At 39.9% G+C, this 27,871-nt stretch overlaps 1 protein-coding gene across 2 annotated transcripts in view; it reads left to right on the forward strand.

Moving 5' to 3' along the window:
- The first annotated feature begins 9,536 nt into the window (after window positions 1-9,536).
- Window positions 9,537-27,871, forward strand: part of SP4 (Sp4 transcription factor) — a 74,651-nt gene continuing 56,316 nt past the window's right edge. For both annotated transcript variants that reach the window (XM_059073944.2, XM_067042642.1), the window contains exons 1-3: window positions 9,537-9,762; window positions 10,180-10,304; window positions 10,821-12,372. In XM_059073944.2, the coding sequence (XP_058929927.1) occupies window positions 9,756-9,762; window positions 10,180-10,304; window positions 10,821-12,372 (1,684 nt within the window). In that variant the 5' untranslated portion in view covers window positions 9,537-9,755. The remainder of the gene's footprint in view (window positions 9,763-10,179; window positions 10,305-10,820; window positions 12,373-27,871) is intronic.

A 27,871-nucleotide genomic window follows, 5' to 3' on the forward strand; every position in this document is an offset into this window, starting at 1 on the left:
TTGTTCATTTTATTGGCATAAAGTTGCTTGTAATAATCTTTCATGATCCGTTGTATTTCTACAGTGTATTTTCTACAGTGTCAGCTTCTGCTTTTTCATTTCTAATTCTATTGATTTGAGTCTTCTCCCTCTTTTGCTTGATGAGTCTGGCTAATGGTTAATCAATTTTGTTTATCTTCTCAAAGAACCAGCTTTTAGTGTTATTGATCTTTGCTATCGTTTCCATCATTTCTTTTTCATTTATTTCTGATCTGATCTTTATGGTTTCTTTCGTTCTGCTAACTTTGGGGTGTTTTTTTTTTCTTTGTCTCATTGACAAAGGTATAAAGTTAGTTTGTTTATTTGAGATGTTTCTTGTTTCTTGAGGTAGGATTGTATTGCTATAAACTTCCCTCTTGGAACTGCCTTTGCTGCATCCCATAGATTTTGGGTTGTCATGTTTTCATTGTCATTTGTTTCTAGGTATTTTTTGATTTCCTCTTTGATTTCTTCAGTGATCTCTTGGTTATTAAGTGGTGTATTGTTTAGCTTCCATGTGTTTGTATTTTTTACAGATTTTTTCCTGTAATTGATATCTAGTCTCATAGTGTTGTGGTTGGACAAGACACTTGATATGATTTCAAATTTTTTAAATTTACCAAGGCTTGATCTGTGACCCAAGATATAATCTCTCCAGGGGAATGTTCCATGAGCATTTGAGAAAAAAGTGTATTCTGTTGTTTATGGATGGAATATCCTATAAATATCAGTTAAGTCCATCCTGTTTAATGGACCATTTAAAGCTTGTGTTTCCTTATTTATTTTCATTTTGGATGATCTGTCCATTGGTGAAATTGGGGTCTTAAAGTCCCCTACTATGATTGTGTTACTGTCAATTTCCCCTTTTATGGCTCTTAGCATTTGCCTTATGTATTGAGGTGCTCCTATGTTGGGTGCATAAATATTTAAAATTGTTATATCTTCTCTTGGGTTGATCCCTTTATCATTATGTAGTGTCCTTCTTTGTGTCTTGTAATAGTCTTTAAAGTTTATATTGTCTGATATGAGAATTGCTACTCCAGCTTTCTTCTGATTTCCATTTGTGTGGAATATCTTTTTCCATCCCCTCACTTTCAGTCTGTATGTGTCCCTAGGTCTGAAGTGGGTCTCTTGTAGACAGCATATATACAGGTCTTGTTTTTGTACCCTTTCAGCCAGTCTATGTCTTTTGGTGGGAGCATTTAATCCATTTACATTTAAGGTAATTATTGATATGTATGTTCCTATTACCATTTACTTAATTGTTTTGTGTTTGTTATTGTAGGTCTTTGTCTTCTCTTGTGGTTACTCCCTAGAGAAGTTCCTTTAGCATTTCTTGTAAAGCTGGTTTGGTGGTGCTGATCTCTCTCAGCTTTTGCTTGTCTGTAAAGGTTTTAATTTCTCCATCAAATCTGAATGAGATCCTTGCTGGGTAGAGTAGTCTTGGTTGTGGGTTTTCCCTTTCATCACTTTAAATATGTCTTGCCACTCCCTTCTGGCTTGCAGAGTTTCTGCTGAAAGATCAGCTGTTAACCTTATGGGGATTCCCTTGTGTGTTATTTGTTGTTTTTCCCTTGCTGCTTTTAATATTTTTTCTTTGTATTTAATTTTTGATAGTTTGATTAATATGTGTCTTGGGGTGTTTCTCCTTGGATTTATCCTGTATGGGACTCTCTGCACTTCCTGGACTTGATTGACTATTTCCTTTTCCTATTAGGGAAGTTTTCAACTATAATCTCTTCAAATATTTTCTCAGTCCTTCTTTTTCTCTTCTTCTTCTGGAACCCCTATAATTCAAATGTTGGTGCATTTAATGTTGTCCCAGAGGTCTCTAAGACTGTCCTCAATTCTTTTCATTCTTTTTTTCTTCTCTGCAGTAGTTATTTCTGCTATTTTATCTTCCAGGTCACTTATCCGTTCTTCTGCCTTAGTTATTCTGCTGCTGATTCCTTCTAGAGAATGTTTAATTTCATTTATTGTGTTGTTCATCACTGTTTGCTCTTTAGTTCTTCTACGTCCTTGTTAAACGTTTCTTGTATTTTCTCCATTCTATTTCCAAGATTTTGGATCATCTTTACAATCATTACTCTGAATTCTTTTTCAGGTAGACTGCCTATTTCCTCTTCATTTGTTTGGTCTGATGGGGTTTTCCCTTGCTCCTTCATCTGCTGTGTGCTTCTCTGTCTTCTCATTTTGCTTAACTTACTGTTTGGGGTCTCCTTTTCACAGGCTGCATGTTTGTAGTACCCGTTGTTTTTGGTGTCTACCCTTAGTGGCTAAAGTTGATTTAGTGGGTTGTGTAGGCTTTTTGGTGGAGGGGACTAGTGCCTGTGTTCTGGTGGATGAGGCTGGATCTTGTCTTTCTCGTGGGCAGGACCACGTGCGGTGGTGTGTTTTGGGGTGTCTACGATCTTATTATGATTTTACACAGCCTCTCTGCTAATAGGTGGGGTTGTGTTCCTGTCTTGTTATTTGGTTGTCATAGGGTGTCAAGCAGTGTAGCTTGGTGGTTGTTGAGTGGAGCTGTGTCTTAGCATTAAGATGGAGTTATCTGAGAGAGCTATCACTGTTTAATATTATGTGGAGCTGGGAGGTCTCTGGTGGATGAGTGTCCTGAACTCGGCTCTCCCACCTCAGTGGCACAGGTCTGACACCCGGCCAGAGCTCCAAGACCCTGTTGGCCACACTGCTCAGAAGAAAAGTTAGGAAATAAAGAAAAAAAAGAAGAAAGAAAGAAAGAAAGGAAGGAAGGAACAAAGAAAGAAAGAAAGAGGAAAAGAAAGAAAATAAAAAGAAATAAAATTATTAAATAACAATTTTTAAAATTATTAAAAATTTTAAAATTTAAAAAGTAAATTAAAAAAAGAAACAGGAGAGCAACCAGACCAAAAAACAAATCCACCAATTATAACAAGCACTAAAAACTATACTAAAAAAAAAAGAACAGAACCCTAGGACAAATGGTAAAAGCAAAGCTGTACAGACAAAATCACACAAAGCAGCATACCCATTCGCACTCACAAAAAGAGAAAAAGGAAAAAAAAAAAAAAATCTATACATAAAAAAAGAGCAACCAAATCAATAAACACATCTACCAATGATAATAAACTCTAATTACCAAACTAAGATAAACATAAAACCAGAAACCAGGCAGTCGCATACAGCAAACCCCAAGTCTACAGTTGCTTCCCAAGTCCACCGCCTCAATTTTGCGATGATTCATTGTCTGTTCAGGTATTCTATAGATGCAGGCTACATCAAGTTATTGGTGGAGATTTAATCTGCTGCTTCTGTGGCTGCTGGGAGAGATTTCCCTTTCTCTTCTTTGTTCGCACAGCTTCCGTGGTTCAGCTTTGGATTTGCCCCGCCTCTGTGTGTAGGTCACCTGAGGGTGTCTGTTCCCGCCCAGACAGGACGGGGTTAAAGAAGCAGCTGATTAGGGGGCTCTGCCTCACTCAGGCCGGGGGGATGGAGGGGTACGGAATACGGGGCGAGCCTGCGGTGGCAGAGGCCGGCGTGACGTTGCACCAGTGTGAGGCGCACCATGTGTTCTCCTGGGGAAGTTGGCCCTGGATCACGGGACCCTGGCAGTGGCAGGCTGCACAGGCTCCTGGAAGGGGAGGTGTGGAGAGTGACCTGTGCTTGTCCACAGGCTTCTTGGTGGCTGCAGCAGCAGCCTTAGCATTTTATGCCTGTCTCTGGTGTCCGCGCTGATGGCTGCAGCTCGTGCCCATCTCTGGAGCTCGTTTAGGTGGTGCTCTGAATCCCCTCTCCTCACGCACCATGAAACAATGGTCTCTTGCCTCTTAGGCAGGTTCAGACCTTTTCCCAGACTCCCTCCTGGTAACTGTGGCATACTAGCCCCCTTCAGGCTGTGTTCACGGAGCCAACCTCAGTCCTCTCCCTGGGATCTGACCTCCGAAGCTCGAGCTTCAGCTCCCAGCCCCCAGCTGCCCCGGCAGGTGAGCAGACAAGTCTCTTAGGCTGGTAAGTGCTGGTCGGCAGTGATCCTCTGGGCAGGCATCTCTCTGCTTTGCCCTCTGCACCCCCTGTTGCTGCGGTCTCCTCTGTGGCTCCAAAGCTTCCTCCCTCACCAACCCCCGTATCCACCAGTGAAGGGGCTTCCTAGTGTGTGGAAACTTTTCCTCCTTCAGAGCTCCCTCCCAGAGGTGCAGGTCCTGTCCCTATTCTTTTGTCTCTGTTTTTTCTTTTGCCCTACCCATGTACGTGGGAAGTTTCTTGCCTTTTGGGAAGTCTGAGGTCTTCTGCCAGCGTTCAGTAGGTGTTCTGTAGGAGTTGTTCCAAATGTAGATGTATTTCTGATGTATTTGTGGGTAGGAAGGTGATCTCCATGTCTTACCCCTCTGCCATCTTGAAGGTCTCCCCACTAGTGTAAGAACTTTTAATCTCATTTGATTCTTGACAAAGAATGAGATGGTAATATTATCATCTTTGCCATTTTATAGATGAAGGAGTGAGGTTCACAGGGGATAAAGTCACTTTTACAAGGCTGCACTTTTAGTAGCAGACCAAAATTTAAATCCAAGTGTTGGATTCCAGTGCTTATACTCTTTAAACAAAAATCCAATGTGAGATTCCTTTACTAATAAAAAACATAATAAATTGAGCATATGGAATCGGCATGCTTTGGACAGTTACAACTGCAAACACACCAGGCATTTGTGCTCTATAGTTAAAGATATTTAATCACTAATTTTACCTATAGTCTTAAGAAAATGAATTTATCTATGTCTCAACTTCTACATTGACCAAACATCTTTTGTTCTGTGGCCACAATGAGCCTCATAATATTCCTTTACTTACATAAATTGATTTAATTTTTTTTTTTTTTGCAGTATGCGGGCCTCTCACTGTTGTAGCCTCTCGCGTTGAGGAGCACAGGCTCCGGAAACGCAGACTCAGCGGCCATGGCTCACGGGCCCAGCCGCTCCGCGGTATGTGGGATCTTCCCGGACCGGGGCACGAACCCATGTCCCCTGCATCAGCAGGTGGACTCTCAACCACTGCGCCACCAGGGAAGCCCTGATTTGAATTTTGAATAGGTGTTTATACTATATCCCATTAACTGCCAATAGCTATTAATTATTGTCTATGAATTAACAATAAATGTTACTGGGTTAAAATCATAAACTTTATTTAAAAATTGTGAATTATCAATAAATCTTCTGAAGTACATGAACAATCCATGAAAGACCTAAGTGCCTATGAGGAACAGCAATGCTATCAACTCTTGCTGGAGAAATATAAGCAATCTGACAGTCTATCTTTACTACTTGACAGTGTCGGTTACAAACATTATTTGTAACTCTTAAAAGGCCTACACATGTACAGTCACCTCTTTTACCTATTTCAATATAAAATGCCTTATATCTGGGTCCCAATTACATTGCAATTAAATTTCTAAAACTTTCTCTGCTTTTTGAAAACAATTATTGTTGGTATTTAAGGAATTTATTTTTTTAGTATAATTTAGTAAACTACCAGGGTTTTATTATGATAGGAATTATGCATGGTCTCCTAGATATGCAAATGAAACTACTGTCCTAAATGAAATTGCTCACTGAGTTTGTATCTAATTCCTGGTTGGCTATACTCTCAGTTAATACACTTTGGAGCAGAGTGGATGTTAAACTTTGATCTTTCTCTGTTTTGTGACTTCTCCAGAACTTCTGTTTTCTGCTTCCTAAAGCCAAAATGAAGCCGTTTCACAATTACTTCAACAAGTAGCTTGTTGATGGAGACACACAAAATTGGTCCCTTTTTCCATTCAAGTCACCTGTTATGTCTGGGCCTAGTTTCTTCTCCTGTACTATTAAGTATTCTCTGGAACTGCTTCTATTACATTCATTCATAAACATATTTAGTAAAGTCTTACTAAGTGTATCCTTAGCATTGTGGGGGATTAAAAGCCCTGGCCTTTTGCCCTCAAAGGGCTAAGGGCTTGCACTGGTGCAGGGGAGTGGGGGGGGGGCGAGGGGGGATATTGTGGTTTCAGTATGATTACCTGAGCTTTCAAGACTTGTTGACTGAATGAATGAATGGTTAATTGAAAAATGCCAGGTCCTAGAAAGTGGGGACCAGGAGATAGCTTATATCAGCAAGAAACCTGTGAAAAATTCCAGCAGCATTCTTCCAAATGTAGACTGGGGGTTAATTTAGGTATGCAGAGCAATGCACAGGAAATCTACCTAGATTCTAGACTTGTTCTACAGTGTAATTAGAAGAAAGAACTTTCTGCTCCACAAAGGTGGGAGGGAGAAAAAAAAATCCCAAACTTTGGGTTGTTCCTACTGTTTTTTTCTTTTTAAAGGGAGGAGAGAGGGAAGAGTAGGAAGATGATTTTTTCTTGAAGCTTTGTTTCAGTTAACATAATTCGTTGATATTCAACTAATACATATTGATATGTCTCTAAAAGCTGTTACCGCTGAACAAATAACTAGTGTCCAAGTCCCCTCCCTACACCCAACATTGTTTCCTCACCCTCTGGACCTGTCCTCAGCATCTACCAGGGCAATGCTGGGGGCCTCTAAGATACTGTTAAAGCATCAAGGCAGAGTTTTATCTGTCAGTGCTCAGTGTTGTTAAATAGTTTGAATAAAAATGCTCATTTCCTGTGTGTGTGTGTGTGTGTGTGTGTGTGTGTGTGTGTGTGTGTGTGAGTGTGTGTGTGTATCAGGTAATGATATAAACTATATTTATTCCTGTGGGTTATGATTTAAAAAGTTTGAAAGCCACTGTTCTATGGCCAATATGCATGTAGGAAGGAATCCTCTGGGAAGAAACCACCCTCGAAGACTTGAGGCTGAGAATTTTGTTGAATTTATATTTACACTTACCTCTACAGCAAATGATACTGGCTTTCTACTTCCATGGTGATATCAACTTCTTAAATTAATTGTTAGAAATAAGGTAAATTGGTTTTAAGAAAAACATTAAGTAAATCATAGTATAGATGGTATATAGCTTAACTTAGGAAGGTAGGGTAAGAATGACTGTAATTTTGGAACTATCTTATCTAGCTAAACCTCCTATTAAATAGATAAAATGATGGTGCCTGAGAAGTGATTAATATAGGTCACCTGCCCCAGGTTTCATCAACCAGGATAGACTAACTCTTAACACAGGGACTTGAAGTCTATACCAGACCCAGACAACTTTGTCACAAATTATTTCACTATGGGCCCATTCATCCTTCCTAAAAATTATTTATTCTCCCCTAAGAGGGCTACATTACCTCTCCCCTTTTCCTACTAAGATGATATTTAAGTCCGAATTCTAAGACACCTTAAGGAGTTATTCATTTTACTGTGGGTATCTCACATGTATACTTGAGGCATACATGTTAATAACATGTTTTTTTCTCGTTAATATTTGATTTACTGGGGGGAGGGGCATCTCAGCTAAAAACTCAAAAGGGTAGAGGAAAAATGATTTTTCCTCCCCTACACTATAATTCACGAATTTCCAGTATTACCACTTATCTATAGGGTGCAGAATATTTAGGACACTTTTTAGATCCACACTGAATGGATACACATTCTTTTTTTAACCCATGTTCAGAGCCGGTGACATTGCCCCTCTGAGGCAGGTTTTGTAAGATAAGAAAAACTACAAGGAATGCCCCAATTCATAAGACTGCAAAATGTCTTCCTTCATTCATCATAGTGAACTGGAGGAAAAAAAAAAAAAAAGGACTGGAGGATAGACAGTATATCTGTAAATGCAAGAAGCTCTTTTGAGCTTTCTATATTTTATATCATGGGGAAAAAGCAGGTTATTACGGATCTTAGGCTCATTTTTACGGGGTAGACAATACTATTTAATTCTTTATTCGAATTGCTTTGTCTTGCTGCACTGCTGGCTTTGTCATCAGCTAATGTTGCAATTACTTTAACAAGCAAAGGAAGTGCCAGTCAAGTGCAGCACCTGGGACCTCCTCACCCTTGCAACATGTGAGGCCTCCGGCTTGAGAAACGCTCAAGGCTGTGTGTTGAGCCCATGTAAAAAGAGAGCGGATGGCTGTGAGCCGCGGTGTGTAAGGGCGCCTAGTCCCCAAGGCCAGTGTTTACATTAGCAATTCACTTCCACCTTTGGAACGTTTAATCAGGCGATTATTACATTGCATGGCATCATCCTGACTTCAGGACTTCGGAGGAAAGCTGGGTCAGGAGATTGTTCAAGTGCTTTGTGCAGCCAGATGTGAATTCCACCTGCCCAGAAGCTTATGCGGAACCGTGATCAGGGCTGGCCCAAATAGAGCTGCGCTTTTCTTCCACTCGAGAATCTTATGAGACCCACAGAGTGAGAAGTCCGACAAGCACGCGGGCTATTCAGCAAAACCCAACGCAACCGTAGAGGGCGGGTCATTGCTCTGCTCCAGCAGCCAGCCAGAGACAAAAAATAAAATGGAAGATCTTTCTCTGAGGGAAAGCAGGCCTCGGATCTGAAACACGGGGCCTGAGGGAGGGAGGTGAGCAAAGAAAGGATAGGTGAAGGCGCCGCTCCAAGAAGCCGGGTTCATTCAAACCCGGAGGACAGCAAACCCCGCCTCCCCACGCCGCCACCCGCTCAATCGCCGAGCGCTCCGGGTATGAGCTCGCCCTGCGGGGAGCGGCTTGGAGCAGAGGAGGCGGTGGTAGAGGTGGTTTGGGCAGCTCTGCGCGGCGGATAGGCCCAGGCAAACGACACCCATTCCCCCTCCCCCTCGCTCAGTTCAACTCCCACTCGGCCCCGGCCACGCCCTGCCGCCACCGCCCCCTCGGGCAGCTTTCCGTTCGGCTGCCAGGCCTCGGTCGGGGGCGGGAGGGAAGGCGGTGCCTTGGAGGGGCCGCTGCGGCCAGAGCAAACTACAAGGGCCGACAGCCTTTGCGGCAGCGCCCCGCCCTCTTTCTCCCACCACTCAGCGCGCGTCACCTAGGCGCTCAACCAATGGGGACCGAACCAGGGAAAAAGGGCGCCCGGGTCCGGATGCGCCTCAGGAAAGCCATGCTCCCTGCGCGGGGGCAGCGGGCAGTTCACCGGGTTCGCCGAGTCGTCGGTGACTCGCGCACTGCCTCGTCCGCTCCTCTCGCTTCCCTTGAACGACAGCCCTGCTTTTTTTTTCCGTGGCAATTCCAAGGGATGCTGGAGCCGGCTTTTGAGGGGAGGGCGCTGGGAAATGAGTAGGGGGCGGGATATCCTGAGACAACAAGTTTGGCTGTATGGAAGGCCTACCGGCAGCGCGCCTGAGCTAGAACGCCGAGAGAACGAGTGCCGGAGTAGCCACGGGAGGAAAAGAAAAGCCGCTGAAAGAATAACCCCGAGAAAGGGGGTGGAGAGGAGGCGGCCCCAGCGCCCCGGCCCCCGGCAGGTCGGCGGCCAATCCGCTGGGGGAAGGGGTGGAGAGTCGGCGGCTCCGGCAGAGAGAGGCCGAGGGGGGTGGGGAGTCGGCCGGGCTCGCGCCGCCCTGGCCCCGCCCCCGGCCCGCGCCGCCGCCCGCGCGGCGCGCCGCCGCTGTCAATCAAGGGCGAGTCAGCAGGGCTCGGGCGGAGAGAGGAGCTGCTACGCCACAGCCCAGCGGCGGCCATTCGCGGAAAAAGAGGCAGAGCCTGTGCCAGCTACAGCCTCCTCCGAGCCACCGCGGGCGGGCGGGACCGGCCTCTCCTCCCGCCTCGCCCCCACCCCCACCCACCTCTATCCCTGTGTCTCCGTCTGAGGGTTTGTCCTGTTAATGCGGGATGAGCGGTACGTATTCTCCACCCCCCTCGGTCTCCTTCACCGCCTCCCTCCCTCCCTCCCTCCCTCCCCAGACCCTGCTCGGTTCTCCCCCCTCCCCCGGGGCCGCTGAGATGCTTTAAGGGGAGGAGGAGAGAGAGGGAGGGAGGGAATTAGGGGGAGGGAAGGAGGGTTGTGTTTTGTCTTAATGTCTGAGAGAGAACAACCTTCTGGGTGTTGCTCTGGAGCCGATGGGTCGGGTTTCAAACCACGTTTTGTGATATCCCCCTCCTCCCTTCCCTCCTTCTCCCCCACCCCTTGCCGGTGTGCGTGGATCGCGGGTTTATGGAGATTAATGTTCGGGGGGAGGGGGAGGAGAGGAGAGGGGGAAGGCGAATAATAATAATCCTAATAACCTGTTGTCGTGTATGGGGGTGTTTGTTGCAGATCAGAAGAAGGAGGAGGAGGAGGAGGCGGCGGCGGCGGCGGCGGCAGCGGCGATGGCTACAGAAGGAGGGAAAACCTCTGAGCCAGAGAATAACAATAAAAAACCCAAAACCTCAGGCTCCCAGGTAAAAGCAAACATAGAAAAAAAAAAAATTCATCACGAAACATAAGGGGAAAGGGGAATTATGCCCTTTAAATGCCCAGAAGTGAAGAACAGAATAAAAATGTTTTATCCACTCAAAGCATCTTTCTGAGAGTGAGGAAGTTAAATTGTAAATTCATAAAGATTTCACATGTTTGGGATATCGCTGTTTAAAATTCCACCAGGAACGAACTCAGACTATAAGAAAGAGGTGTGTATTCTCCCAAGGGCATTTTGAGTTTAGGAAAATAACACTTCAAGAAAGTTTGTTAGAAATGTCCTTTTATTTAAACTTTATAGTGTGGGATCTGTTTCCTTATTCCTATATCTTACTGTTTTTGTTAATATTTATTTTGATTTTTGCCACTTCCTGAGTAAGTTCTGAAATGTAGAGCTGTCAAAATAAATAAATAAATAAATAAACCTCTCCCACCTACTGGCCTTCACTAAATCCGCCCACTTTTTTTTCCCCTCTCCTTTACCATCCCATTTTGGGTAGGACTCTCAGCCCTCTCCTCTGGCTTTACTGGCAGCTACTTGCAGCAAAATAGGGACTCCTGGTGAAAATCAAGCAACTGGACAACAACAAATCATTATAGACCCAAGCCAAGGATTGGTGCAACTTCAAAATCAACCACAACAGCTAGAACTGGTAACAACACAACTTGCTGGAAACGCTTGGCAACTTGTTGCCTCCACTCCTCCCGCTTCAAAAGAAAATAACGTTTCTCAACCAGCTTCTAGTTCATCTAGTTCTTCCAGCAGTAATAATGGGAGTGCATCTCCCACAAAAACTAAATCAGGTAATTCTTCCTCCCCTGGTCAGTTTCAAGTCATACAAGTACAAAATCCAAGTGGTAGTGTACAGTACCAAGTGATTCCACAACTTCAAACAGTGGAAGGCCAGCAAATTCAAATCAATCCAACTAGTAGTTCATCTCTACAGGATTTGCAGGGTCAAATTCAGCTCATTTCTGCAGGTAATAATCAAGCTATACTCACAGCTGCTAACAGGACAGCTTCTGGGAATATTCTTACTCAAAACCTGGCAAATCAGACAGTTCCAGTCCAAATTAGACCTGGTGTCTCAATACCACTGCAATTACAGACCCTTCCTGGTACTCAGGCTCAAGTTGTAACAACCCTACCAATTAACATTGGAGGAGTGACTTTAGCTTTGCCAGTGATAAACAGTGTGGCCGCTGGAGGAGGGACTGGACAAGTCGGCCAGTCTGCTCCTACTACTGATGGCGGGACTTCCAATGGGAGTCAGTTAGTTCCCACACCCACCACCACTGCTTCTGCCAGTACTATGCCAGAATCGCCCTCCTCCTCCACTGCCTGCACAACCACTGCATCAACATCTTTGAGCAGCAGTGACACGTTAGTGAGCTCAGCAGATACGGGCCAGTATGCAAGCACATCAGCCAGTAGTTCTGAACGCACCATCGAAGATTCTCAAACACCTGCTGCTACTGAGTCTGAAGCCCAAAGCTCCAGTCAGCTTCAGTCTAATGGAATACAGAATGCACAGGATCAATCAAATTCTCTTCAGCAGGTGCAAATTGTAGGCCAGCCTATCTTGCAACAGATCCAGATCCAACAGCCTCAGCAACAGATAATTCAGGCTATTCCACCACAGTCATTTCAACTCCAGTCCGGGCAGACGATTCAGACCATCCAGCAGCAGCCTTTGCAGAATGTTCAACTTCAAGCAGTAAATCCGACTCAGGTGCTTATCAGGGCTCCAACTTTAACACCTTCAGGGCAAATCAGCTGGCAAACTGTACAGGTTCAGAATATTCAGAGTCTTTCAAATTTGCAAGTTCAGAATGCTGGGTTATCCCAACAGTTAACCATCACCCCAGTGTCTTCAAGCGGTGGCACAACTCTTGCTCAGATTGCTCCCGTAGCTGTTGCTGGCGCCCCAATAACTTTGAATACTGCCCAGCTTGCATCAGTGCCTAATCTTCAGACAGTGAGTGTTGCCAACCTGGGTGCTGCGGGCGTTCAAGTGCAAGGAGTTCCAGTTACAATCACCAGTGTTGCAGGTAAGTCAACTGCAATCTTTTCTCTCTGGTTGTTAATAACGGTTGGTTATTGTTTTTCTTTGCTCAGATTTGATGTAAACCTCTGAGGTAAACAGATAATCATAAGGAAACTAAAATACCCGGGAGTATTACACTGAATACCGTGACTGTAATCATCAGTGTGACCCATTCACATTCATACTATTCAGCATTAGGTTTTATGTGTTAAATTCGTTGGAGAGTTTTATAAAATTATTCTTCTGCGGAGCAAAACGTCCTGATTAGAATCATAATTTTTTGTAATTCAGAGACCAAATTTGTGTACACTTGAACTTTTCTGAAGGAACCTTAGTCAAAATGATGTTTATATCTTCTTTAAGGAAAAGTAGGTTTAAAGCTGAAATAATACAGTTATGAGTCTGTTACAGTTTTAAGGCTACTGTATGTTACTCCTCATGCTTCCGCATCTTGTTGCCCGTGCTTTTGCGTTTTATTACACGGTGTTGTTTTAAACTAGATATTGATGCAGTTGAGAGAGATAATTTTGAGTTGCAAATTGTTTCATTAACTTTTATGTCTACTTTTCTGCTAAAACCAGGATTTGAGTGAATAGTCCTTCACTTATAAAATTATATTTAAGTAAAATCTGTGATGGTTGTGTTATTTATAGGTGTTTTTAGCGTGAAGTTGGTGGAAGGCAATTAAAAATATAGACAGTAAACTGTCAGTAGTTTGAATTTGTTGTAGTAAGGTCGTTTTAAAATCAGTTACAAAGCACTTATTTGTTAATGAATGTAAATAGATACTTCTGAAGTATTTGGGGAGCCAGTTTTATTAAGTATTTTAATCATTTTGGACCAGTCTTTTTTCATCTCATGCCTTTTGTTTTCTACTAATTAAATACTTTTCATTAGATTATGAAAACCTAGTTGTGGTTTTGGTGTCTTTGATACTTTAAGACCTCTTTACTTAAATTATTTCTGTTTTGATAGTCTGAAATGAATAAGCATATCACTTTTGAATGACCTTTCTTGAAACAAGTTTCAGATAAGTTATGCTAGGGTTCTTGTATTACAGTTACTACTTAAAGTAGATGTATATATTTAAAATTTGGAAGTTGTCAGATAGAGCTCTCTGATTAAGAAGAACAGAGATAACATGTTTTACTTAGATACCCGTTGATTCTAAACCAGAGGTATCCGACAGAATTTTCTGTGATGACGGAAATGGTGTATATTTGTTCTATCCCGTATGTTAGCCACTAGCCACGTGTGGTTATTGAGCACTTAAATAGCGACTAATGCAACAGAGGAACTGAATTTTTAATTTTACTTCATTTTCTTTAATTTTAATTTAAATAGCCACACGTGGCTAGTGGCTCTTGTATTGACAGTACAGTAACATAGTCAAAGAGCGTTTTGAGTGTGGTACGTTTTCCCCTAAGAGTATTACAGCACAATTATATGTGTGTTTCTGTGGATTGTAGTCCTTACCTTGCTTTGTTTCTACTCTTTTTCTAAACATTGACAATAAATTAAGTATTTCAGAAAAATGTCTGTTTTGGGTGGGTTGAATGACAATTTGTATTGTCAAAGCAAAATTTATTTCATTTGTATTTTATCTTGCCTTTTAAGCATTAGTTAGTGAATTATGATGAAGAGAATTGAATAATTTATAATTTAGGTTAGAAATAGTCAGTTTTTCTGTTCTTTAATTGACATCAATTACGACCCAGAGTTTTTCCTTTGCCTGTTGTGAGGGTAAGCCAGTGTAACTGAGAGTATGATCTTCTGACCGCCTCAGATTCACTTGACTGATACATTATGGTAAATGCAGGATCCATTTTCTGGAACTATAGTTTTTGGGGGGTGTGGTCAAGGAATCTGACTTTCAAACAAACTGTCTAGGTGATTGTAAATCTCATTTAAGTTTGAGAACCAAGGATCAAGTCGTCCGCAATGAACTATAAGGCAAAATTCGGAAGTGATGGTTTTCGAGCCTAGTTAGAAAGTACCTCAGAGGGTGGATTTCTCTGACTAGTACCATTTATAGTTTTTATTCCACAAATATATATTGACTAGCTATGTGTTGAGAACTCCCAATAGGTGTGTTTAGTCCTGCATTTTCAGGGATAATATTTTTATTTAAAGAGTTTATATGGTTTGGGGGGCACTTACGTGTTTGAGGAAATTTGAACTTTATGTAGTTGGTTTTTTCCTCCTGAAACCAAAGATTTTAAATTTTGTTGATGTTCTAATATATATGCTCTATCGTTTAAGAAGAAAGCCATGTTACAAAGACCAGAAATGTACCCCGATTTCAACAACTCTGTGTAGTTAATCTGGGTCTGGTTGTTTGCAGATTTTACTTTACTTCCTGGCATAATAGGTGTTTCACAAATGTTTGCTGGATTAAGGTATAAATGGTGATGGAGAAGATAGCAATTTGGAATTGGGAGCAGCACCCTGGAGTGGCTTTAATGAAGCTAAGGAATTAACTCTGTTTTCATTAATTTCTTTCGGTTTTGAGCTTTTAAGACATTGAGAGTGGTACACCAGGTACTTTACCATCTCTGAAAGAGAGAGAGCGAGCAACAAGTGCCTATATCCCTTTTATAAATGAGCCCTGGAAGTTGAGATTTTTTACTTTTTGTCCCCATTCATTTTTTAGTACTTTTAAATTATTTCCTGGTTCCCCCCCAGGAGAATGGTGTTGTTTGAGTTATGGGAAAATTTTTGCTCTAAATATTCATAACAACTATTACCAGGGCTTGAAAAAATTATCAGCTTTGACAGAATGTAATGGCTAGCTCAAGGACAAGGGGCTAAGAGTTCTCCACCATCCATCCTCATATTACTTCAGGAAGTATAGGAAAGGTTCTGGATGATATGGACAGAAAAAGGAAAAAAAAAATTATACAAGATAAATCAAATGAAACCAGTTTTTGAAGCTGGTATGCTTCATACTTGATTTTATGAAATAAGAATGTTAATGACATCCTACGGGGAACCTCTTTCCTTGAGAATGTATTCAGCATAACGTGTTTCTGTGGTTTGGTCTCAGCTCGAAATCCTGTGTTCCAGGCTGAGCATCTAGCATTTAGTTAGTTAGAATTGTAGTAGGAACTGAATACATGTACTCCTGCTACATATTGTTTGTTTCCTTTTTGGGATTCAGAGTTTGAAGAAAAAGCAGAAATCCTGTTTCAAGTTAAGAGCGAAGGTAATAACTAATCATGCTGCTGGCTTAAGAACATCCTTTGTTTTAACTAAGTGAGGAGAGGGGATGATGTTTTCCTCAAAAAGAACTTCCTGTTTTCACGATGTATTCTGGTAGCCAAAGTGCCATAGTTAAAATGAACTTTAGAAGTTATTTCTCTTTAGTTAAAGAGAATATGTAGGGACCATTCGTTTCTAAATTTTAACTTGCATTGGCCAGCAGTTTGATTTATTTTTGGCCCTCATCACATATGGTAATAGATCATGTTTTTGCTTGATGGATGCATATTTCTTTGTCAGTTTTAATGGAAATTAACATTTCTGTGCAAATTCTTACATAAAGGTAGTTCAGACTTGAGAAGATGTTTCTGGTTCTTCAAGGACTTTCTCTCTTACCTTCCTTTACTTCTTTGGGGATTAACAGAACCAGGAATTGGAGAGCCAGTTCTTCATTATTGGTGAAAATGGAGACCAAAGGAAATAGGTGACATTTATATTTAATTTAAAAACCTAACTTAATCTGATAGAATCAACCTCTTGCACCAAACTTTTTTCCAGAGCTACCAAAAGTAGAAAATTGACTAGAAGTTTAATACAAATATGGTTTTCCTTTGCCATATGCTGTGTTAATTTGGATTTCTCTAGTAGGCACCTTAAAATATATATACATATATGTTATACACATATGTATATGTACATATGTAAACATACACACGTCTGGTTTTGTGTATACATATGCATATGTCTCTTGTGTTTGGTAATTTCTTTTTTCAGAGAAGTCACATTTACTCCTGTAATTTTCTTCCTGTAAAATCTTCTACTACTCTTTGTTATAGATTGGAATTCATCATAGGGAACTTATATCTTGTGCCCTGTATGAGATTTGGGTTCTGAACTACCAAGTTGGTTTTACCCATTAGAAAATGTATAGCATGACCTTTAAGATTTGTTGATGATGACATAACAATATCGTTGCATAGTTTTAAGTTTTTCTTGGAAGATAAAGTACTCATTGTAGAGCCACATTAATTTTTTAAAAGGGCATCTTTGGGAGGGATTTCAGGGTAAGAGAGTGAAGGAAAACAGTGTTAATCATCTGCTTTTCAAATCTATATCAAGGAATATATAACAAGTAATACTTAAGAAATATTGGAGCAGGCACAAAAGCAAGTTGAAGAGGAAGAAAGGAAGCTTGATCAAGAAAGAAGATAGGGAAAATTTGCTCTACATAGATCTTGCACAAATAACACAGATTTACAAAATGAGAGAATTTTAGTTTGAAAGGATCGTTGAGATTATTACTCACCAGTTGTAGCCTTTTGTTATTGCTGCTAAAGTCTGTAAAGGAATTTTGTGTTTTTACTGTTATAAGTGAAAGGAGAAATATGGGTCAGAGGTTCTGCAGTGCTACATTAGGTACTTGGGGATGACATAGGACCGATTGACAGTAAAAGGGGGAACCTGGCCTGATACCAGACCATATGCCTATGTATATGTGGGCTGTCTTGTACCCTTCTGATCTAGGTATGAGATAAGATTGTATGTTCCTAATGCTTGTCATTTTATTACCTAGTGAATGAGCAAACTGTGGCAAAGGAAACTTATTACTTATATAGTGTGTGTGGTGAGATAAAGACTTACTGAAATTGTAGTTAACTAAGGTAACTTAAAGATAATTGAGCATCCTTCCCCCTTCCTCATCCCTTAGTGGTAGTTTAGAACTAAAGAAACTGAAGCCAGAAAGGTTGAACAACTTGTATTTTGTGGCAAAGTGAGGACTAGAATCTTGGCTTCTGCTCCAGTTGTCTTTCTCGTGTATTTCTGCCTTTGTTATCCAAATCTTTTGCTAGGTAATGAGTAAATGTAGCTGAGGTTTAGGGGCCAGAGAGGGAGAGTATCCAGCTTGAGTTGTCTTCTCCCAGATAGACTGTGTCTGTTATTCCAGGGTATTCAGCATTAATATATTGAATATAATATTGGTGGAAAAAACAATTCTGTCTTCCTCCTTGTTATTGAATTTAATGGTGAAATCTCAGTGGTATAATGTTGTCCTTTTTGAAAGAGCAAATTCAGAACTTGAAGAGATTAGTAAATTCTGTATGTAGGTAAGCAAGTTGTAGGGCTGTTGAGATATTGCATCTTTTCCCAAACAGTAGTTAGAAATGGATTTTTAAAAATGAGATTCAAGGAAGAAAACAAACATTTATTGTTTTTCTAGAGTGTGTTATGTGCTGGGCCAGGTATTTATACTATCTCAGTATATCCTACAGTATCTTTGGGATTACTGTTCCTGTTTTACAGATAGCCTCACTGAGCTTTGCCTATATGTGGAATCTAAAAAAAGGGTACAAACAAACTTACCTACAAAACAGAAATAGAGTTGCAGATGTAGAAAACAAACTTATGGTTACCAGGGGGTAAAGGGAAGCGGGGCAGAATAAATTGGGAGATTAGGATTGACATATACACACTACTATGTATAAAATAGATAACTAATAAGGACCTACTCTATAGCACAGGGAACTCTACTCAATATTCTGTAATGGCCTATATGGGAAAAGAATTAAAAAAGAGTGGATATATGTATATGTATAACTGATTCACCTTGTTGTACACCTGAAATTAACACAACATTGTAAATGAACTATACTCTAATAAAATTTTTTTTTATAAAAAAGAAAAGAAAATTTGCCCTCCAGTAAGTGGTAGAGCCATGGTTTAAAGTCATCTCTGATTCCAAGGTGTTCACAAAACATAAGGTAAAAAGATAAGTCTACAGATACAGGCTATTTTTCACCCTTTTGTATCTGATGTATACTTGTATCTGATGTATACCTTAAAGGTTAAGCAGTTTTGAAAATTGAAGTGCTGACTATGCAGTTAAGGTTTCTACTAGCCCTGACAGTGTGGCATTGACAGACAATTATGACAGAAAGTAGTGAAAGAAACTAGTGTGGCTGCATGGAGACCTCCATGTTAAACTCAGATTTCAAAATAGTGTATGTGGAAGATAGGAGGAGGGGCATAGGATTAAGGATGAAAACAAAAAGCAACATGATGTTTTAAGAGTAATGTCAGTTAAACAGAAGCTCGTAATAAAGTCAGGCTTTTAAAATTCTTTCAAACAACTTATAAGGCTTTAAATCAAAGAAAGAGATGCTCATCGTTTGAGCAAAATGGTGTAATATCAAGAAAACGCAGAACTCCTTCACTCTGCTTCTGTTAACCAGTGAGGAAAATGAAGTTCCGGCTGAAATGACTAGAGCTGTAACTCACTCTGAGATATTTATTCAAGGTAAGTGAGGAGGTAGGGGACGTTTAGTTGCTCTTTGGAAGTCAGGATGATCTAGACGGATGCTATCCTAAAGTCAGAGGGAACTTTCAGGTTTCATTTCAGGCCATATCAGTAACTTAAAAATTATGCAGCATGGAAGAATTGAGTATGAATAAGCACCTCACTTTTTGAAAACATCCCACACTACAGATAAATGAGCTTGATAACCGTCCTTAGCAAAGCCCTTGAATGAATTATGGAGTAGTTGGCCTATGAGCATTTAAAAGAATTCAGGGATCATTGGGAACCAGTATGGCTTCACTAAGGAATGAGTTTCATAAATTCTTTCTGTAGTTTCCAGATGAGTATATAAAGTAACATCAGTACAATGTATCTTGATTTCAGCCTTGATAGCCACGATTTCTTTAAAGGCTTATACCTGGTTGCTCTATTATATGAAAAATGTTGATTGTCTACCTCAATAGAGGTAGAGGTCTCTGGTATTATGGCATAGGGTTCTATCCTTGATACAGTCCTGTTGAACATTTTTTTCAAATTTTGTACTGAAGGATGACCTATTTAATGAATTCAAAGATGAAACAAAGCCGGGAGATGTTGCTAACAGTTTTGGTAGGGCATAGAATTGAGATGCCCAGTGATCTTAATAGACCAGAATGCTGGGCCAGAATTAGCAACATAAATATAACAGGTAAGATCCTCTATTTAAAGTTGAGAGGTGGGGAGCAGGATTGTTCACCTACAAGATGGAAAACATGGTTTGGCAGCAGGACATGTGAAGATGATTTGGGATTTATTGGCTTAATATGAACTAAGAGTAGAGTAAAGCTCCTGTACTTTATGCTTGTCCGACCATTTCTGCAATACTGTGTACAATACTGGGTGTGGCACATTTTAAATGGGACAGTGACAAACTGGCAAGCATATCAAGAAGGCTTCCCAGGATGAAACGTGTGGAAAACATTTCACACTAGCAATAATCAGAGAGAGGGGGGTTGTTATTAAAAGAAAATAAGAGAAAGTGTGACAGCTTGTTTGGATATGTGAAGAGCTATTTTTTGTTGTTCTTGTTTTTAAATAAAGTTCTGTTATGTTTTGGCCCTGGGAAACCAATACAATAAGTATATGTACACACACATGAGCTAATGCTGTGCGGTAATGGAATGGTTTGTTTCATGAAGTAGTGATCTTCCTGTTGTTAGATGCTGGGTGTCCATCTGTCAGAGACACTGAAATATAGAATTTCCTGTGTTTTATAGGAGGTTTGATTAGATGATCTGTGAGTCTTCTAATTCTAAAATTTAGGATTCTATGAATATTTGATTACGTAGTTCTATTCTGGGTACTTCCATCCAGCATATGGTGAGAGTTCCTTGTAAGTCGTGTTAAACTTACATGATTGACTAATTAGGGATTTGGTGGGGGTGGGGGAGAGGTTTGAGGGTCACATTTACCATTTTTCTGATTACAAAGGCAGTATAATTGAGATAAATTCTATTAAGAAATAAATGCAGTACTTTAATTCATAAATTAATAGATTTCTGTTCTACATTATTTGTTAGACTTACTGATTGTGCTCTTCGATGCTTTTTTTCTGTGTCATTTGCACTTCTATTAGGTGACTACCAAAACATTAGTATTTTAAAAATACAGTAAAGTGCCCAACATTCAATTTGTAGTTAGGATATTTTATCTCAGTAGCTCTTTAACCATAGTCATAATTCTGATAATGACACTTTAGTATGAACAGTGTGATTACTTTTTCTTCAGTAGACTTAGAGAGCAGTTGGAAAATCCAGTATACTGATGGAGTTCAAACTCTGGGAAGCACTCAGAGCTTCAAATTTGTTAATTTATCCTGTGCGGTAAACAAATCAAGTGGGTCTTTCTTTTTGACTCAGAATATTTAGCACATAGGCACTTTAAAAAAATATTTGAGGCCCGAGACCCTTTTAAATAGAAAAAGTAATAATTCCGATATATGAAGTTCTTTTTGCCTTAGGTATGGTAATAAAGTTAGGAGTAGGGACTATCTGGGCTTGATCAGTGGTGTAGTTCAAGTAGTATGTTTATTATTACTGCAGATGTATGTACTCTGAGAGGCTTCCTAGATCACAGGTATTTTGTGTTCTTTTAGGTGATCATCAGTCAGGTGCAACCAGAAGAGGAGACACAGGACAGGGCCAGGAAAAAAAGTTTATTATACACACAGGTCCTAGAGAGACAGTCGGTGTGCACTGAGAGGGGAGGTGCACACGTGGGAGGTGATGCCAAGGGATCTGGCTCAACCTAGCAGGTGGGGAGCAGAGAGAGCAAGAATCCATGGGCAGGTGCCTTTATTGAGGGATCAGTGTGTGAGGGGATTTCATTGGTGTGTTTAAATGCTGCTTGGTCACAGTCAGGGGAAGGTAGGAAGGGAACCTCGTGGCAGGAGCAACCCTTATCACACTGGTGCACCTGGTTGCCTGGGCCGGGTGCTTAACAGCCTGTTTGTGGGGATGTTGAGGCAGAAGGGGAAAATAATATTTTAAAGTATATAATACAACAGGATTAGGAATTAGAACTCTTATATTTTTGTTAGGGTACTGCTCTCCATTAGCTATTCCATTCTGGGCAAATATATTATAATTGGAGCTTCAATCCTTTTTTCATTTGTAAAATAGTGCTATTAATTCCTTCCCTTTTTACCTCATAGAGCTGCAAAGATCAGATGAGATGATATGTATAAAAAGGCTTTGGATATTGTAAAGAGAACTATATATGGAAGTTGGTAACCTGGTAAAAATCTCTACATGGCGACTCTCGCCCACTAGAAGAATGTGAAGTTGTAAAGTGGGAGAATGAGTAGTTTTCGATATGGGTATTAGCTTGAGTTAAATATCAGAAGTAAAAGAGATCTCTATAAAAGGAATATCAGAAAGCTTTGGTGAAGTGCAGCTAGGGATATGGGGAGGGGTATATCTACAGGTGGAAAAGAAGCAGTGTGTTTCAGTATAGTAAGACCTAAATGTCTGCTGCGTACTGTCTGTGTAAGCTCTGAAAGTACTCACCTGTCTAAAACGGATACTTACTTTGGGGAGATAAGACTTACATACATGAATCAATTATATGGCTTGCTGCAATTGCATATGAGAGTTTATACTTAAGTGCTGGGTTTTGAGCTATGGAAAATGACTAGGAGAGCTCAAAGACAAGTGAGATCAGTGGTTTGCAGTAAACAGGGAGGGCTTTCTGAGGTGCAGATTGGTTTGGGAAGTGGGTATTTGAAACTTTGAGGGTAGAGAGGTGAAGAGAGAGGATGTCTTGAGCCAAGCAGTTGAACTTGGAATGAAAAGGGTAGAGCCCTCGCGTGGAAGCTTATAGTTAACACAGGGAGTTGTGTTCTCTCATCTTTGTGCTCCATAGAGGCATAGTGGTCTCACAGAGTAGCTCAGGGCATGCCCAGTGGACAGCCTGCCACCCCTGCTTCAGCCAGAGAAGTTGTGTGTTTATTGGACTGTGTGCTTACATTCTGTTTGAAGAAGAGATTCTGCCAAAATAATAATAAGTTTGAAAAACATGAATCTAGTGGATGGAAGAGATTGAATGGAAAGTTTTGCAAATGATATTGTTAGAGTGTTTATAGATAAAAGTGTGGAGAAGTTAGAAATCAGGAGCCCAGTGGAAAGGGTGTTGTTGGAATAATTTAGCCACGAATTCAGTGATCTTGAGAAAGGCTATGGCAATGAAGTTGCTTAGTACAAAAGACAGGTTGTCGAACCTCTCTTTAGTACACAGAATGGTGACATGAAGTAAGTATTAAGGAATTAGGTAAAAACATCAGGTTTGCTGGTTCCTTTCCTCTGTATCAAGTATGGTAATAGGCATCGAGAAACTGAAGATGAAGTGAGACAAATTTGCCTCTCTCACAGAGAGAGAGATAATATATTCTCACAGAACATATTACCTGTTGTGGAGACATAACCATATCTCTTTGCCTCTAAGACATACTTTTTTTTTTTTTTTTTTTAACATTTTAACATCTTGGAAATTGAAATCCACCTTATAAGCAAAGGCATGTCATAGTTTAATTAGCAGAATATTTTTTCTTTCTTATGATCATTTGCATCTTAGACTTAATGGAATATGATGACTATAAAATCAATTAAAGTACAACGTGGCATTTGGTTTATAAAGGCTGTGAATGAGGTGTTATAAAGGCTGTGAATGAGGTGTTACAGAAGCCCAGAGGAAGGAAAAACTCGTTCTGCTTGTAGAATTCTGGGGATATTTTCATGGAGAGGGTGATAAATGAGCTGGGCCTTAAAAGGATGACTAAAAAGTTTGCAAGGTTGGGATGAGGTGGGCTATTTCAGGTTATGTTGGATTTTACATGTCAGAAATTCAGTTAAGGAGTCTTCTATAAACAATGCAAAATTCAGGCTTAGATCAGGGAATATTAGTGTACATTAAAGTTGAATTGTAAACCTCCTGTAGGCAGGAGCTGTGTCTTATGTGTATGTTTTTTTTCTGTTTCACACATCGATGAACATTGCTCAATATAAATAATCCTGAGGGGAAGGCCCACAGGTGGAGAATGTTGATTGCATAGGAGAATGGGATGGGTAGATCCTTGGGAGAGATTAAAGACAAATACTTGAAAAGGAATGAGAGTTCATGATTATAAAAGGAAAAGTGAGTAGTAAAATTAAATAACAGAGGAACTTACACATCGAATTTCTTCATACGTTTTGAGAGACAGTTGGTGTGAGAATCTTAGCAGTGGGGTAAGTTTTGAGGAGAAATCAAAGGTGTTTAAAGTCTCCAGGTTGTTTCTGTTCTCTCAGAAGTTATCATGTAGGTGCCTCATAACGTGGCCAGTCATAGAGGGTTTAGTACAGTTCTGTAATAATGAGTCAAGTCACCACAGCTTTTTGTTCACAGAAGCGGAGCTGCTTTTGCACAGAAGTATAGGATCCAGATAGTGATCTGTGCTGTGGTAAGTGGGTAACTGTGCCTGGTGTGGGGTTGGGGGAGAGGGTGGAAAGTCCTTGTTGTAGTTGAGGGTGTCTAGGCCAGGGACTTGAGGGAGAAGAGGGAAGAGGAAGACACTAGATGCATATGATGACGAGTACTAACTGGATTTATGTAAGGTAAATAATTACACTTAAAGTGGTTTGTAAATCCTACGCATTTTCCCATATATTTAAATCTACATACGAACCAATTTGAGACACTGACATTTGACAGATATTTGTCATAAATAGGACAGACTATGATAATATGCTTGTTGAAGGAGTAATTTGATTGTCTCATAAATAATCAAATTGTTTTTTACTTTTATAAGGTTAAAGCACATTGTATTTTTATTTCTATAATTTCTCTCACCTTTTGTCCTTATTGGTAGGATGTCAGTACTTAAATTGATTTTTTTTTTTTTTTTTTTTTTTTTTTTTGCGGTACGCGGGCCTCTCACTGTTGTGGCCTCTCCCATTGCGGAGCATAGTCTCCGGACGTGCAGGCTCAGCGGCCATGGCTCACGGGCCCAGCCACTCTGCGGCATGTGGGATCTTCCCGGACTGGGGCACTAACCCGTGTCCCCTGCATCGGCAGGCAGACTCTCAACCACTGTGCCACCAGGGAAGCCCTTAAATTGATTTTAATGATAGGGCAGGTAATAGTTTTAGTAACCTCTTGATAGACTTTCATCCATTTCATGGACTCCCTACTAGCAGACTGCATCCATAAATTCAGTCAGCAAATAGGTACCCAGCATCTGTATTGTGAGGCTTGATATGTTCCTTATGAGGTTGAATAACATGGGGCTGAACTCCTACTTCCATAATGTTATAATAGGGAAAGAAGTCGTTCTGTTTTCTTTCATGAATGAAACAAGAAGCAAGTATGCTTTAACCCTTAATGTTTGTTTTATATTTAAGCTCACATTTACTGCATGTTTATAGTATGCCAGATACTGTATGCAGCACTTGGTATATTAACTCATTTACTCTTTAGAACACCCTATAGAGTTAAGTACTGTCAGGTGCAAAAACAGGCCTAGAGTGGTAAATAATTTGCTCAAGGCCACCTAATCCAAACACATTCTATCTCTAGAACCCTGGCACCATTACCACTTACGGTCTCTCACCGTATACTCCCTATGTACTGCAGTGTGTTTCCTGTGACCAGTTGTGGAAACAATTCATTGTCTCTTATGTGTCAGACATTGTGCTTAAACATTATATATATGTTAACTCAGTTAATTTTGGCAGTCCTATGAAGAAGGTAGTGATGGTGACCTCAGTTTTTCGAACAGGAAACCAAGGCTGTCAGAGGTTAGTATCTTGGCCAAGGGCATACAGCCAGTATGTTAGGCAGTTAGTAAGTGAAAATATTTTATAAGTCTGGTTTAGGTGAACAGGACTATCATTGCAGCTAAGCAATATGATTTTAAGTTACCTTACTGTAATTGTTGTAGTATGTTCAGTAAGTTCTTTAGGTGAGCACTCTGACTCTTTATCGCCCTTTGGGGCACAGGGCATATGTGCCACAGAGAGAATTAGAATAAAAAAGGTTTTATTACTTTGTGGTATCCTGTGTTGATAGGGAATTTGAGGCTAATAAGAATATTTCCTTTACTAAATATATGTGTACCATAAACCAATTTTGAATGAATTTTGAAAAACAGATTCTAAGAATGTAAGGCACAGAGGAGTCTTATATTTCATTTTCATTAATATTTGTAAACTGTTAATATTAGTATTTAATATGTTAATTTGTATTAAGCAATATTATTAAATATAATCAGCATATATTGATAATTAATGTCTGTGTTATATTAATTTATACACACTGATATTTAACTGTATTAATATAAAATGAATAAAATTATCAAGTATACCAAAAAATATATACTTGCTGAGGCCTGTATTTTCATGACCTGCTTCTTGATCAGGATGTGACATGTCAGTATAGATATAAACTTTCTACTGTCTGAAGGAAATATCGCCACGAAATGACTTAAAGAAAATCCAAAGATCATAAAAATTATATGTATAGAATTTGTGTTCTTCAGATAATCCTGCATGTCATTTTTATGTAGCATTAACTCATTTGACAGGGCTGGTGCTATAACTTTATTCATTGACAGGAATGGTGCTATAACTTTATTATTGTTGTTTACTGGATAAATAAGAAACAAGATATATCAATATTTGAGTATCTGCCACTATATACCATACAATGTATACTATACATTGTAGAGTAGATATTTCTTCTCTACTCATGGGGTCTATACTTTGTTCTACGTGAGTTTTGTTTTATATCAGTCTTAGGTTATTGCTATTTTTAATAAATGAGAAAAATCAAGGCCCAGAAAGGCTAAATAATTTGCCCAGTGTTACAGAATTAACACATGGGAATGTTGGGGAAAGAACCCAGATTCCACCTAGACTCAAAATTATTTTTGCTGTTTTATCATAAGTCCTTGGGGCCAAGGAAGTTGCTTCCATGAAAAGTTTTTAAAGGTTTTTTTTTTTCCTCTCAATTTTAAAGTAACAAAATACCAGAGAGAGTTAAAAACCAATTTACATTTTCTAAGAGATTGATACACCAGAGTAAATTTAAAGTATATGAGGACGGAGTAAATTTAATCTGTAGTTTCAAAAAATGTGATTGAGTTCATTTTGTCTATCTGTAAGTTTGTGTGTGTGTACACATTTACTTATATACATTTACTCATTATAAACATATTGAGTAAAAACTTAAAGGGATTATATTCTACATCTGTGGACCTATTCATCACCATCCTTGTTCTCCTAACCCTACCCTATAATTAAGGGTACCAACCCATTTTGGGGTAATCCTAAAAAATTAGCACACCTTCTCACACTATACCCACATGCCAAGTCACAGAGAAAACTTGATTGTTGAAATCAAAGTATTCAGACAGCTCTCAGTGCTTTTTAAAGGATTCTTTGACAGCTATCTGAGCTGGCAATGATAACTGTATAATTTGCAAACTGGAAGACAAACATATTTAATTACATGAGCAGTTTGTGATGAGCAGAGGTAAGTGACATATTTAAGAAAAGAACTCTGTGCTGGTAACATGTTGTCTCTTCCATTAATTGTGTTACCTTTGGGAATGGAGGTCTTGGTTTTTTTCCCTTTGTTACAATGAAATATTTGTGTGTATTTTGTAAAATGAAATATTTGAGGTAATTTTGTTTAGTGTTAAAAATTCTATAATTTTAAGCACAAATGTATAGAAACCAAATTGCGCTTACATTTTATTTCAAGCCCATTTGAGCCAAGAGGAAAACTCAGGAAAAATATCATTTAACAATATTTCTAGTGTTTAAATCGAATCACTTACTTTTTGGAGTAAAACTGTGAAAGAGATATGTCAGTATTTCAAAAATGTCAGGTTTTGTTTTTGTTTTTGCAAATCTTTGAAGCCAAATTTGGTATTGAATCTAATGCTGTTGCCCTTTAAAGAAGGTCATTCATCTAGGTTTGAGTTATTACTAAGGATTTGCAGAATTTTTTTAGAAAATGATTTGCCGCCATCCTTTTAAACTAGATGTATGCCCAACCATCAGTAACAGCAAAGATGAGGACCAGGGCCCTAAACACTTGGGCATTCAGATCGCCATCTGGGACCTCATCTGACTACTCAGAATGCCCTTGCCGGTGGATATAGGCCTTGAAGGTCCCTGGTCAGAGACCAGCTGGCCCTTTAAGCCAGGGAGTATGCTTGCCTAGGCCTGAGCTTCTCTAGCCAACAAGAAGCATCGATAGCCCTGTGAGAATTAATACTGCCGCAGTAGCCAGAGAACTCTCTTATGCAGTATTACCTTCTGACCTTTCTAAAAGCTAGTTCCTGATCTTCAGATCAGAGATTTTACTGTTGTCTTTGCTGCCTTCCTGCTTTCCAAATTTACAGTAACCATCTCAATCCACCTAACCATTCTATTACCTTAGCATCTTACGACTTAGATTCTAGTCAGCCTGCCCCATGGATGGTAGT

This window comes from Kogia breviceps, chromosome 9 (assembly GCF_026419965.1).
Source record: "Kogia breviceps isolate mKogBre1 chromosome 9, mKogBre1 haplotype 1, whole genome shotgun sequence".
Lineage (NCBI taxonomy): Eukaryota > Metazoa > Chordata > Mammalia > Artiodactyla > Physeteridae > Kogia > Kogia breviceps.